The sequence below is a fragment of the Solanum lycopersicum genome, chromosome 12 (assembly GCF_036512215.1).
Source record: "Solanum lycopersicum chromosome 12, SLM_r2.1".
NCBI classification, from domain to species: Eukaryota; Viridiplantae; Streptophyta; class Magnoliopsida; order Solanales; family Solanaceae; genus Solanum; species Solanum lycopersicum.
The window spans coordinates 68,088,811-68,101,469 of NC_090811.1; the positions used below are offsets into that span (position 1 = coordinate 68,088,811).

The window sequence follows — 12,659 nt, forward strand, 5'->3', positions numbered from 1 at the left end:
GTCATGAAATAAACTTCAGTAATTATTAAGCGTAATATTCAAAGTTGAATTAAAGTCAACAACAAATATTTTGTAAATTTTATGTACTCATTTGTCTTAATTAAGCACTTATTATCGAGAATATCCCCAACAAATCGACAAATTAATAGTCATATAATAAATTTCAGTAATTACTAAATGTATATTTATATCCAGAGTTAAACAATATTTTAATAATCATAAAATAAAATTTTAATAGTTACTAAGCATAAAATTATATTCAAATTTAAATTAAGAAATTTAAAGTATAGTACTAAATAAACTCATAAAAGTACTTTATTTTTATTTTCTAAAAATGTAATAAAAAAATAATTATGAAAATTACTCCCTTGTCCTTTTCTTCTTCTTCCCCTTTCTTTACTCCTATATATACATATACTCTGTATCTATCTCTATCCTTTTTCTCTCTCTATCTTTTTCTCTCTCTCTCTTCAACCAACAACTGCAAAATCCCTTCTTTCTCTTAACCAACAACTGAAAAAGTTTTTTTCTTTTTTTAACCCTTTAAGCTTACATGAGAAGAAGAAGAGCTTAAAAAACAGAGCAAAGCAAAAAAGATCAAGATTTGAGGTGAAATGGGTAAGTATATGAGGAAGAGGAAGACAAAAGCTACTGGTGAAGTTGTTGCTGTTTTGGATGTAAGTCCTTTGGGTGTTCGTACAAGAGCTAAAACCCTAGCTTTGAAGCGATTGCAGAAATCGAGCTCAGGTGGCGGTGATGGTGGTGATGTGGGTGGGGGATGTTATCTGCAGCTGAGGAGCAGGCGGCTGGAGAAACCCTTGGTGGGGTTTGAAGGGAAAAGACGGAAACACCCTTTGAAGGAATCGAAAAGACAGAATCGGAGTTTGAGGGTGAGGGAAATGAAGGGGCAATCTTGGAATTCTGGGTCTGGAGAGGGTGAAGAGGAGAAGAAGGAACAAGTACAGGAAAATCAGAAGGAAATTGACAACAATGGAAGCTTTGAAGTTGAAAACTTGCTGGAATTTGATGGTAGAGAGAGGTGAGTTTTTTCGCCTTTTTTCGGGGTCTTTACTTCAATTTCTCATTGTAGATGTTAGATTTATCAGTATGCATGTTACAATTGATGATTAGGGTTGATGCTCTGTTTACTGGTAAGTCGAAATTCGAACTCTCACCAACTAGGTGTAGTCATCAACTGAGCTACTGAGATTCCTCGAAGTTCTAAAAGAATTCCCCTTTATACTTTTTTGGTTGTTTTCCCCCCTTAATTTTTCTCCTTTTTAGCTCTAGTGTATGTTCTTGGATTAATTGGATAATTCAATTGTAAGAACTAAAATCTTTTGGTGTTCTTTTTGAAGTTTTGGAAAAATCAAAACTTTTTATGTTTTTTTTCTCTTTGAGTGATTTTTTCCATTTTTAAATGTTTTTTCAGAATGAAATTAGAACTTTATCATAGAAAGTTTTGTTTTTTAATGATGTGAAGTTGGAAAAATGCACAAGTTTGATGGTTGTCTTTTAGCCATATTGGTTTATGGGGAATTTATAGAAGTGAAAGTTCACTTTTCCAACGAACTATACTTAAACTTTTTTCTATTCTATTGCTTCTAAGGAATTGCTTATATGCTGCATTTGTCGATTGTATCGTAATTAGACTGTGGTAGAAGAGGAGGAGGGATAACTGATTACGTGCTGCCTCTATAGTTATCGCGCTTGTCTTTGTTTGATCAAAGTTGAAATGTTAATTCTATCTTAAAAGTACTGTTATCTGTATGTGCTTTGTTGAAAGGAAATGAACTCACTGTCTTCCCTGATTTCGTGAGCTGTTAGTATGGAATTCCCATTCTGTTATAATGCATTTCTCAACGTGTTCGAAATTGCATAGCAAATGAAGTATCTGTGGTCTCTTCTTTATGTAAAATTTGAAGTCGTCCTGTTGTACCATCTTCCTTTGTCATCGACACATTGTCATTGGATAGTGCTGATAGTTTGTTCTTCAGTATGACTGTGAACAATCGAACACGAATGGCATTTGATTTGATATGGCGATTGATGAGCATATGATATAAGGTGTACATAAATGAACTCATTTTCTGATTGTTCTACCTAACAAAAAGACAAGACAGTCCCGTTGTACACCTATGTCATTGAAAATTCCATGGTGATAAATGTATATCGTCTTCATTTTACATGTATATGGGTATCTTTCTGTTTAAATTTTTAAATAGTCGCAATCATTGTTATGAGCATTTACCATTGAAAAATGAATGTGGGGTACCCTATATGATTGGAGCTTGGATGGATTAGATGAAAGAAAAGAAAAGAGAAGCTTTTTTGAGAGCCACTAATTATATTCCTTTTATCACTTTAGTTTCTTTCTTTTAACCGAGTGTGGGGTAAGGCTGCGTACTATAGACCCTTGTGGTCCATACTTCGTGTATTTCAAGGGCAAAGGTGAATTAGTTCATATGATTAGCACTAATAAGAGGATTTTACGCTTTCTTATAGGACGACCAGGGAGAGCACACCTTGTAATTTGATCAGGGACCCGGATAGCATACCAACCCCTGGTTCCAGTACAAGAGCTAACAATGCTAGCGAAGGTAACGGCAGAGAGCCAACTTCAGCGCAAAGAATTATCCCAACAGCTCATGAAATGAACGACTTCTTTGCTGGTACAGAAGAGAAGCAGCAGAAACAATTCATTGAGAAGTATGGTATTTTCACCACTCGAAATATTTCAAGTGTTGATTTCTCCTCTTCTTCTAATTGAATCCTGTTTTGGTGTGGTGTGCCAGGTACAACTTTGATCCGGTGAACGACAAGCCCCTCCCTGGACGTTACAAATGGGTGAAAGTAGATCGTTAGACGCGGTTGGAACTAGATGGTTAGATATGGACATATGGTATCGGGCATCGGCATCCCAGAAGGACTTGTTGTTTGATCTTTAGGTCTAGAACTCTAGATAAAGGTAGGAAAACAGCAAGGATTGTTAGTTAGTCCTACTTGGTGATGGTCATATTTTGTTTCCAGTCACCCCTTGTAAAGAATTTAGTACAGCAAGTTCTAAACTGTAGACTAAGACTAGTGAATCTGTAGCATAACAGTGTGTGTGAATTTATCATATATTATTAAGTGGGAAGATCCAAATCGCAAAGTTGAATTACCATTTTGCTTCTCTTCTAAATTAATAAATGAGTATATTGATATTGCTTCTGATCGCAATCATAAATTTCAGAATGAAAGATTTTGATAAGTTATGGTATGGAAAGTCATTCATGTAGAAATTATACAACTTTTAATCGTGATCATAAATCTCATAATGGAAGATTTTGAAAAATTATGATATGAAAAATCATTCATCACTAATTTAAGGTAGAAACCAATTTCAGAAATTAAAATTTGAATTTAAAGGGTCATTTCTTAATGCTATTTAAGAACCAACTTACAGAGACGAAAGCTCACAATCGGAAATTGCACAATTGAAATAAATGCTGAATAATTGATAATCAAGAAGAAAAAATAGCAGCGGAAGAAAAGAGTAAATTACATGTGTAGTATTAAACAATGAACAATTACATGTTACTATGTTGTCTCTAGCAATAACAAAATCTTTTTTTCAGAGCATGAAGACTTTTTTTGTAATAATATCCTCTAATTATCGTTCTTGCTTTCTTTCTCCATTATAGAATTTTTTTTTACCATGAAGCATTTAGAATTGCATGGGTGTTGGACTTAAATTGTAGATGTCAATTTATGATATATGTAGAATTTTCTAATTGCGCGTTAAATTCATCTTGAATATAAGATTAATATTTATTATGCTTAGAAATTTATATTTTTCGATATATTTTAATATCTATTTTTATCAGCTAACATATTAATTGAAATTGTATATAAGATTTTGACACCAACTAATAAAAATAAACTGCAAGGCAAAACTAGTGCAACAAATATAAAGGAGATCCTTTGTCTAACAGAACATCAAAGGGCTGATTCTTGTAGTCATAATGGCAATGTTAGTGATAGTGTTGTAGTACATGAGGTAAAAGTCTAGTTATCTTTGTTTCCATTATAATATGATATAGTCCCCACCCCCACCCCCACCCTCACCCCCTATCCCTCAACCCAACCTTTGTTGTCCATATCTGTGATGAATGAAACTGAGCTTCAAAGTTTACCCTTCTTCATTACTGTCTTTTCCTCTTATCCTATTATGAGAAAATGTATGGTTGAATTTTGGACTGTTGCTTCACATGTATCTTTCATGAACTCAACTTGCACCCAAGGGTGTGTGGACTATTAGTCGATCAATGAAGTGAGTTGAGAATCATAAAGTCTCATATTGTCCTTGCGGGAAAGAGTTATCTGATATTTATTGCTAGTAGAGGTGACTAGTTGAGATACACAACATTATATTCAATGAACTGAATTAAGAACCATTAGGTCTCATGTTGTTATCTGATGTGCACGCAAGTCAAGTTGAATCAGACACCACGATGATTAAAAAATTGAAGTGGTTGTTGTCATTGATGTGGGGATAATAAGGTCTTAATTGAAAACCTTGCCCTTTTTCAGCTGTTAGTGAGAGAAATGTGGTGGGGTTGCCTCTATGTTTGGTGGATATGTGTTGGAAGATTCTTTTTCATTTGCCTGCTTTTCATGTCTATCTGGTTTAACTTTTTCTATATTAATGGTACAAACACCTCTATATGATTGATTTGCAAATCTTGTTCACAAGCCAAAAACATAAAAAAAAAAGAGATAGACTATAGCAGAGTGTGTTTTGTGGAAACTCAAGATAGTTGGAGTTATACTGTTTCTTGCCCCCACTCTACAAAAATTAAGTATATTCGTTCGATGTATATAACATTTCGTGTTCATAATAAGCTTTGAAAAGTTGTACTTTGCATTCACATAGGATTTGAAAATAGTCTCAATAATATATCGACGATTGTTTTTACAATGATTTGTAGTTTGATAATAGTAATAATGCTAAAGGAATTGACTTTTTAGATTAAAAAGCAATAGAGTCATAAGCAAATGACACATAATGTGTTTTTTCTTCATTAATCCCAAGAAAATAAGTTTAAAAAGTTAGGCAGCTTCTTGTCCCTTCACCTTTGTTGAAAAATAATCCAAACAAACTAAAATTTTAGTTTAGTAAAAAATACACTTTTAATTAAAAAGCAATTGGATGATGTGTTTGGGGGTGGGGGGGTTAGTTGGAAGATTATATAGTGGATTTATGTTATTTCTTTAATGGCATCATCAATTATGTGAAATATTTCTATAATAAACATTATTAATTTTGTGAAATTGGGAATTTTCACTTAAAAAGTGATTTATCTCATCATATATACTTAAGTGGGCATTGTTAACCAATTATTCTTTCTTGTTAAAAGATATTGTCTCCCACAATAAGTTTGCTTTTACACTGCTCCACAACCCCCCCCCCCCCCAAACCATAACCCCCACATAAAAATAAAAATTATTTTTAATTAAAAATTTTGAAATAATTTTTTATATTTAAAAATATAAAATACTCCCTCAAAAAGGAGTTTAAAAACACAAATTCAGATCAATTGGATTTGAAAGTGAATATCAAACTCCGAGTGATTAAAATTTAATCAGATTTTTTGAGTTTTAACTTTAAAAATTCTTGATATTTTTCAATACAAATATACAATTAGGAACAATATAAAAAAAGAAAAAGTAACACATTTGATAAATAGGGACTAAATATATTTATATTCAGGAATATATATTATATAATAACATTATTTAATTATATCTTTAACAAACAATACAATTTACGATATTAACTTCGAAACTCAGTGTGATTAAGTCCTTAATAAATTGAATATGTTTTAAATGATTAAGTCCTCTATAAACTCAAACATACAAGTAAGTATGATAAATAGGTCAAAAGTGATATTATTAATCATCAAAAATGAAACTTGTTAAATATTTATTGAGGCTAAAACTCAACAATATAAGGTGAAACATTTTCACCCTTTTAAAATTAAAAAATTCACATTTTAAAACTATTTTTGGTTGTTTTTTATGTAAAGGGCCCACTTCTACAAAAGACTTTGGAAGATGTGGAGATTTGTGCATTATGAACAGTACTAAGGTCAGCCAGTGTCTTCTTCCACTTATAAAATAGAAAATTAGTAAAGAAATTTACCTGTCTATTGTAATAGTTTGTTATCGTATTTAGTGTAATTTTATAAGTAAAATTTGAATAAGATATATAATATTTACATTTCTTTGGAGTAGAAAGTTTTTTTCTAATAAAGTCTTGAAAAATAAAAGTATATATTCGATGCAAAATAATTGCAACGATTAATACATCAAAGAGTAAGAAACTATATATGTGACAACACTCGACTATATCTATTAGTCTTTTACGTTAATTCTTGACCTTAATTTTTTTTTTATCTAAGATCAATTTATTAAGTTTGTATTTTTTTTTAATCTAATATCATTTTATTAAGTTGTGGTCTTCATTTGGATCACACCAAATTTTATGTTATTTGTCAACAAAAATAATGTAAAATTGTTTATATTCTACTTATAGACCCATTTAAGTGTAACTTTATTGAAGTTTGCATTTGTAGCAATACATGCCAATATGATGCACAAATTAATTACATGTTGCCTTTTTACAAGAGTTGTCATGCATATATACATATATATATAGTGAGTATATACTTGTTTAGATTGTGTTGTGAGGTGTACATTTGGTCATAACCAATTAATGTTTTTATTTCCTCATTGAGAATATAAAACCTTCCAATCCTTCTCAAATATCGATTGTTTCAAATTATTTATTGTGATTTTTTTAAAAAAATAATATGTAATTTTAAATGTTTAATATAAGTTTAAACAAGTTTAGTTATTCAAAACTATCAACAATTCAATGTAGTAATATATTTAAGGCAAAATAATTAAATTTTCTTTTTAATTATATTTTCTCAAGAATTGTTTAAAACATAAAAAAAATACGACAGATAGTATGAGACAAATGATGAAGTTTTCTAAGGGGAAAAATGATTAATTTGGCCTCTCTTCACATAGAATGTTATTGGTTATTCTACATATGTTATGATCATGGTGATTATTTCTTAGGACTCTTGTCGTCATACTTTGTGTTTTGGGGCCACTTGGAAAGGATTTTAATTTTCTCTATCTAATATCAAACAAATTAAGAATTGAGATTAAAGTTAATTTATATATTATAATTTTTTAAAAAAACAAAATTTAACCTCAAAAATTAACCTAATAACATGAAGATTGTTTCAAATGTATAAAATCAATTATTTTTGATGAACCTTCAATAATTGACACAAATATGAAAGTGAAACACCAAACACACTTGAATTATTCCCCCCCCCCCCCCCCCCCATACTTTCAATACAAGAACTTAAATAAAGTACTTCCAAATAACAAGATTACAATTGGCACCAAAAATTGAAGAAGTTTTACATTATTTTGCCAAGATGACTTGCCTTGATAATAATCAATTTTGTTGTGTTTTTTAAGAAAATTTGTTGATGAAGTGGTCTCCAAAGTGGCATTATTTTTTGTAGAAGGATCAATTTCTCCCACATAGAATTCATCTAGCATCAATCTTGATGCACTCCCATGTCCTGCTTCTTCAAACTCTTCACTTGCATCCTTGCCTATAAAAATTAATCTACATATGAAATCGTAGACGGACGCAAAATTTGAAGTTCATGAGTTCATAAACTGACGTTTGAGTTAATATATGTATGATAATTACTGAGTTTATAATAAAATATTTTAATAAATTTTAACACATATATAAGATGTAGATAAAAGTTATTGAATTTTCGTAAACACACATGTCATATTGTGGATCCGAGGGGATTACCTTTATCAAATACAAAAAGTAATGAAGGTGTGCGAAAGTAGATTCAAACTAAGTTTTGCTCGTAAACATTAAAATATAAGTTCACTCGACTGTTAGACTGATTTTTCACGAACAGAAATGAAGTTGGTCACTTTTAATCTAAACTACTATGTGTCTATTAGGACTTTCATATAATCTAAGTTGTGTTGGTGGAAATTAATCTATACTCAAATCCGATTTTAAAATTTTTGATTAAAAATATATGAATACTTAATGCTCCATTATAATTGATCGTTAAAATCGCTATACTTTTTCATTGTTTTTTTATGTGGTGGGGGGGGGGGGGGGGGGGGGGGGCTTGGTGCACCTGCTGCTGCCAACAAGACTTCTTCACCACCAGGATGATCATTTAGGAAGTTTGTCACATTGTATGCCTGCATATATTAAAATACTTTTTTTAAAATGTAATTTCTTAAATATAAATTAGTGTCAAAAACAAATTGATCATATCATAATTTTGATCTATAACATGATCAGGGTTGACTTTCATAAATACAATAAGACATCTAATTTTAGATCATAAAAATACATAATTAAATTGAATCTAGCTAGTTCTCATTTGATTCAAAGAGAAAAATCTGTAACCAATATGGTGTGATGAATCTGGGCTATCGAATTAGTTACTGATGTTTGTATTAGAATAAAGTACTGTTCTTTTTCAGAATTTATATAAACACATAATATTTTATGTATCGTAAAAATAATATTGAGAAAGGTTTTTTATACGTACCTTAGCATTTATGATAACCCAACAATCTTTAGGATTATTATGCAATGAAACTTCATCATATGTTTTCAACACTTTATTATCAACTCCCATAACTCCTTTTCTTTTTCTTTATTCCCTTTATTTCTAAGTGTTATTTCATCAATCAATCAATATATAGAAACAACTCCAACTATGGCATAATTATTATTCAAATAAACAAGTAATAATTTTTTGTGTAGCATGTGAAAGTGATATATCCATTTATTTTAATGTTATGTCATATTCAAGTGATGATTATTTATTTTGGCATAATGCATGGACCAGAAGAAGGTGATGTGTAATGGGGTCAATTGAAATAAAAAAAACCAAAAATTTGAAAATAAAATTTATCCTATGTATTTAGCTAAATTTTCATAATTGAGTATTTGCAAACTTAGATGATATTTGTTGGTTTGTGCATATGTATATTTTTTTTGGGTACATTATTGGGTGTTTTGTATATCACTATCTTGTTAATGTATAATATGAAGTTTCATATGATAATTTTATGTTGATACCGAGTTACTTTCATGAGGTTTATGAAGTGTTTTATCTTTTAATATGAGATCTTTCGATGTCAATTTAAATATAATCATGCTCTAAAGCAGTTAACAGACACCAAATGAGAAATTAAAAAGAAAATTTTATGAATCATTAATTTGAACCCTAGTTGCGGAGTCGTCATCTTTGTTAGAGAGGTTTTACCTTTCAATGTGAGTCTTTCATAAGTAAATATAAATATAACCATGGCCACTAAATGAGCAATTAAAAAAATTAATTATAATTCATTGATTCAAACACCAACTACAGAATCATCTCTATTAGAAAGCACTGTACCTTTCAATATGAGATTTTATGACGTAGTTGAGCTCCAAAGCAGGTAACAAAACCAAATGAGAAATCAAAAGAACAAAATTGCGAGTTATTGATTTTATCCCTACCTATAGAGTCGAGTCGAGTCGTCTTCGTTAAAAAAATATTTTACTCAATTGTGAATTTATATAGTCGGACTCCAAAACGGGTACCAAAGAAATTGTATGACCCAATGGGCCATAAACAAAAAAAAGCCCAAACCACATAAAACTCATTCACGGCCCAATTAAATCCCCTAAAAAAACCCTAACCTTCTTCTCCATTTCTTCACAAGCAGCAAGCTAGGGTTAGCAGAGCACTGTGTGTTAGAGAGAGAAAGAGAGGAGAGAGAAGATGGTTTCAGGTTCAGGGATCAGCGCAAGGAGGATAGTGGTGGATGCTCGCCACCATATGCTTGGAAGACTTTCTTCAATTTTGGCGAAAGAGCTTCTCAATGGACAGAGAGTTGTTGTTGTTAGATGTGAAGAGATTTGTCTTTCCGGTGGACTTGTTCGCCAGAAAATGAAGTATCTTAGATTTCTTCGTAAGAGAATGAATACAAAGCCATCTCATGGTCCTATCCATTTTCGTGCTCCTTCTAAGATCCTTTGGCGTACAATCCGTGGGTATGATTTGTTTATCTCAGCCTTCCTTTTTGTTGATTGTGGTTTTAATCTATTTGTTGAATTATGTGTTTTTTTTTAAGTTTAATGATGATTGTGAGTGTTTATCTGTTGCATTTGAGAATGTTGAATTTATGTAAAAGGTGTGATTTTGATTATTAGTGTGAAGCTATTGGTGCCAAAAAGAAAATAGATACTGTGCATTCACTCTGTTGTTATGCAAGAACAATTCAGGGGAATGTTGATATATCTCTTGTGTTCGATGTTCGAGAACCTTATTTATGTTTAAAGGTGTGATTTTGATGATTAGCATGAACCTGTTATTGCCAAAAAGGAGCATATTAGATGCTGTGCATTCCCCTAGTAGTTTGGATATCATTTCGGGGAATGGTGAAGTATTTGTCGTGTTTGAGAATGTTGTATTATGTTAAAAGGTATGATTTTTATCATTAGCATGAAGCTCTTGGTGAAAGAATACTTTAGGGGAACGTTGAAGTATCTCTATTTTGATTATTAGCGTTAGCATGAAGCTCTTGGTGAAAGAATACTTTAGGGGAACGTTGAAGTATCTCTATTTTGATTATTAGTGTGATGCTGGGGATGTAAAAAATTAAGCATAATAGATATTGTGCAATCATCCAGCTAGTTTGGAATAAAGGCATATATAAATTTTATGTGTATAATGCTATTTCAATAAGTTCAAATTGTTTATGTTAGATACTGCCTTGACAAGAGCTACTGAGGTAGATCCTGTGGATTTATTCATTTGAATGGAGCAGGTGCCTAAAGAAGTATGAATTATGTTGGTGGTTTGCCTTATTGATCCATACTAATTTTGAATTATGGCATAGCTGTTGTAGCTTTAGATCTATTTTTTACATGAATAGTGTAGTGGTGCTGGACTAATTTAAATGGGCTATCTTGCGGCTGTATGATATGAATCTCTATCAGTGTTTTCGAGAATCAGTGCAAGTAGTTTTGGTTATGTTGTTAGAAGAACAAGTTTTGTTTAGGGGGGACTGTAAAAATGGCTTCCAGCATTCACTTGCATTACCATTTCCATGAAAAAAAATAGTATGAAGGAAGTATACTATTTTTTAGTACCAACTACTGAATATTCAAGTATCTGCCTCAATGTCCATTGATTTTAGTGGATATGGTGCTGAGTTTCAAAACTTGTCAAGTAACACTTGTAGATAGAGCTTAACATATTTGTTTAAATGTTGATAAAAGATTTTTAACTTGTGGATTGGACCTGGATGAGCTTTTACTGAAGGTGTGTTGCATTTAGTATGTCATGTCTAGGTGGTGCAATGTTCATTTCATATCATTGGCAATTGACACACGCCTTTTGCTCACTCTTATATTCTCTTTCTGTTTTCCTGTTTGATTGATGAATGTTATGTCTGTGGTAGTTATTTCATATCATTACCGTGTAACTGTTTTTACCTTAGGATGATTCCTCACAAGACCAAGCGTGGAGCAGCTGCACTTGCCCGCTTGAAGGTTTATGAGGGTGTTCCACCACCATATGACAAGATTAAGAGGATGGTTATCCCCGATGCTCTAAAGTGAGTTGAAGATGCAGATATAGTTAAAATTCTTGGTATCCTTGTTCTTGTAACACCGACACTTCTTTATTTTGTTATCAGGGTATTGAGGCTCCAATCCGGACACAAGTACTGTCTCTTGGGCAAGCTTTCATCAGAAGTTGGATGGAACCATTATGATACTATCAAGGTAAGTTTACTCATTTAGTCGAGCAACATGATGTGTATGCTGATATGTTTCAAACAGTTGCTTACTTCTGTCCCTCGAAATCATGACTACAACAGGAACTCGAGAACAAGAGAAAGGAGAGAGCTCAGGTAGCATACGAGAGGAGAAAGCAGTTGGCAAAACTTAGAGTTAAGGCTGAGAAAGCTGCTGAGGAGAAGCTTGGACCTCAACTCGCCGTTATTGCTCCTATCAAGTATTGAATTGGGAGTTGAGACATAGTTATTACGAAGTACAATTTTGTTAAAGATCGATAAATCATCTTATTCTCGACCTTTTTCTTAGTTACATTGACCTCCTGAGTGGTGCATTTTCAGTTAAGCTGTGTTTGAGAAGACTCTCAGACTCTTTTTATCCTTCATTTTTTTTGGTAATGAAATCGAATCTCATGCTTTTAGTGATACACATATGTTAATCTCCTCTGTTCCGCCACTCTTTGGGCGAGTCCTTCTGTTTTTACAAACATTTCACCATTGAATGATTCAGTTTCACAGAACGACTCTCAATAAGGACGTTAAGACTATTCGGAAAAAAAAGAGGATTTTTTATAAGAAAGTTCAATATTTATTCTGATTAGATCTCTACCAGAGTAAGTTGTTTAATATATATAAGAATTATTTTTGAAAAATCATACTCAGATAACGTAAGGGGTGTTAAAGTGACATTATTCTTTTTTTAGTTTTTGCTAAAAAATATAAAATACTTTTTAATAAATAGTTTTTTA

General features: G+C 31.7%; 2 protein-coding genes and 1 long non-coding RNA gene across 3 annotated transcripts; 2 read left to right on the top strand and 1 right to left on the bottom strand.

The window, feature by feature from the left end:
- Positions 1–436: 436 nt before the first annotated feature.
- On the top strand, positions 437–3,209 carry krp3 (cyclin-dependent kinase inhibitor 4-like). The gene is made up of 3 exons (NM_001318009.1): positions 437–1,039; positions 2,506–2,709; positions 2,796–3,209. The coding sequence occupies exons 1-3, from the start codon at positions 615–617 to the stop codon at positions 2,863–2,865; spliced, it is 699 nt and encodes a 232-aa protein (NP_001304938.1). The 5' UTR covers positions 437–614; the 3' UTR covers positions 2,866–3,209.
- A 4,087-nt stretch (positions 3,210–7,296) lies between these two features.
- Positions 7,297–8,833, bottom strand: LOC101263502 (uncharacterized). Its single transcript, XR_011213520.1, has 3 exons — positions 8,667–8,833; positions 8,244–8,310; positions 7,297–7,685 (listed from the first exon to the last, which is right to left on the bottom strand). It is a non-coding gene; the product is annotated as an uncharacterized lncRNA (long non-coding RNA).
- A 746-nt stretch (positions 8,834–9,579) lies between these two features.
- LOC101263197 (large ribosomal subunit protein uL13w) lies at positions 9,580–12,340 on the top strand. The gene is made up of 4 exons (XM_004252950.5): positions 9,580–10,162; positions 11,614–11,730; positions 11,812–11,899; positions 11,995–12,340. The coding sequence occupies exons 1-4, from the start codon at positions 9,891–9,893 to the stop codon at positions 12,136–12,138; spliced, it is 621 nt and encodes a 206-aa protein (XP_004252998.1). The 5' UTR covers positions 9,580–9,890; the 3' UTR covers positions 12,139–12,340.
- Positions 12,341–12,659: the final 319 nt, after the last annotated feature.

Coding starts and splice junctions, on each gene's coding strand:
- krp3 (NM_001318009.1), top strand. CDS start 615: ATGGGTAAGTATATGAGGAAGAGGAAGACAAAAGCTACTGGTGAAGTT. Junction 1,040..2,505: donor GAATTTGATGGTAGAGAGAG/GTGAGTTTTTTC, acceptor GCTTTCTTATAG/GACGACCAGGGAGAGCACAC. Junction 2,710..2,795: donor CAGAAACAATTCATTGAGAA/GTATGGTATTTT, acceptor GTGGTGTGCCAG/GTACAACTTTGATCCGGTGA.
- LOC101263197 (XM_004252950.5), top strand. CDS start 9,891: ATGGTTTCAGGTTCAGGGATCAGCGCAAGGAGGATAGTGGTGGATGCT. Junction 10,163..11,613: donor CTTTGGCGTACAATCCGTGG/GTATGATTTGTT, acceptor TTTTTACCTTAG/GATGATTCCTCACAAGACCA. Junction 11,731..11,811: donor GTTATCCCCGATGCTCTAAA/GTGAGTTGAAGA, acceptor TTTTGTTATCAG/GGTATTGAGGCTCCAATCCG.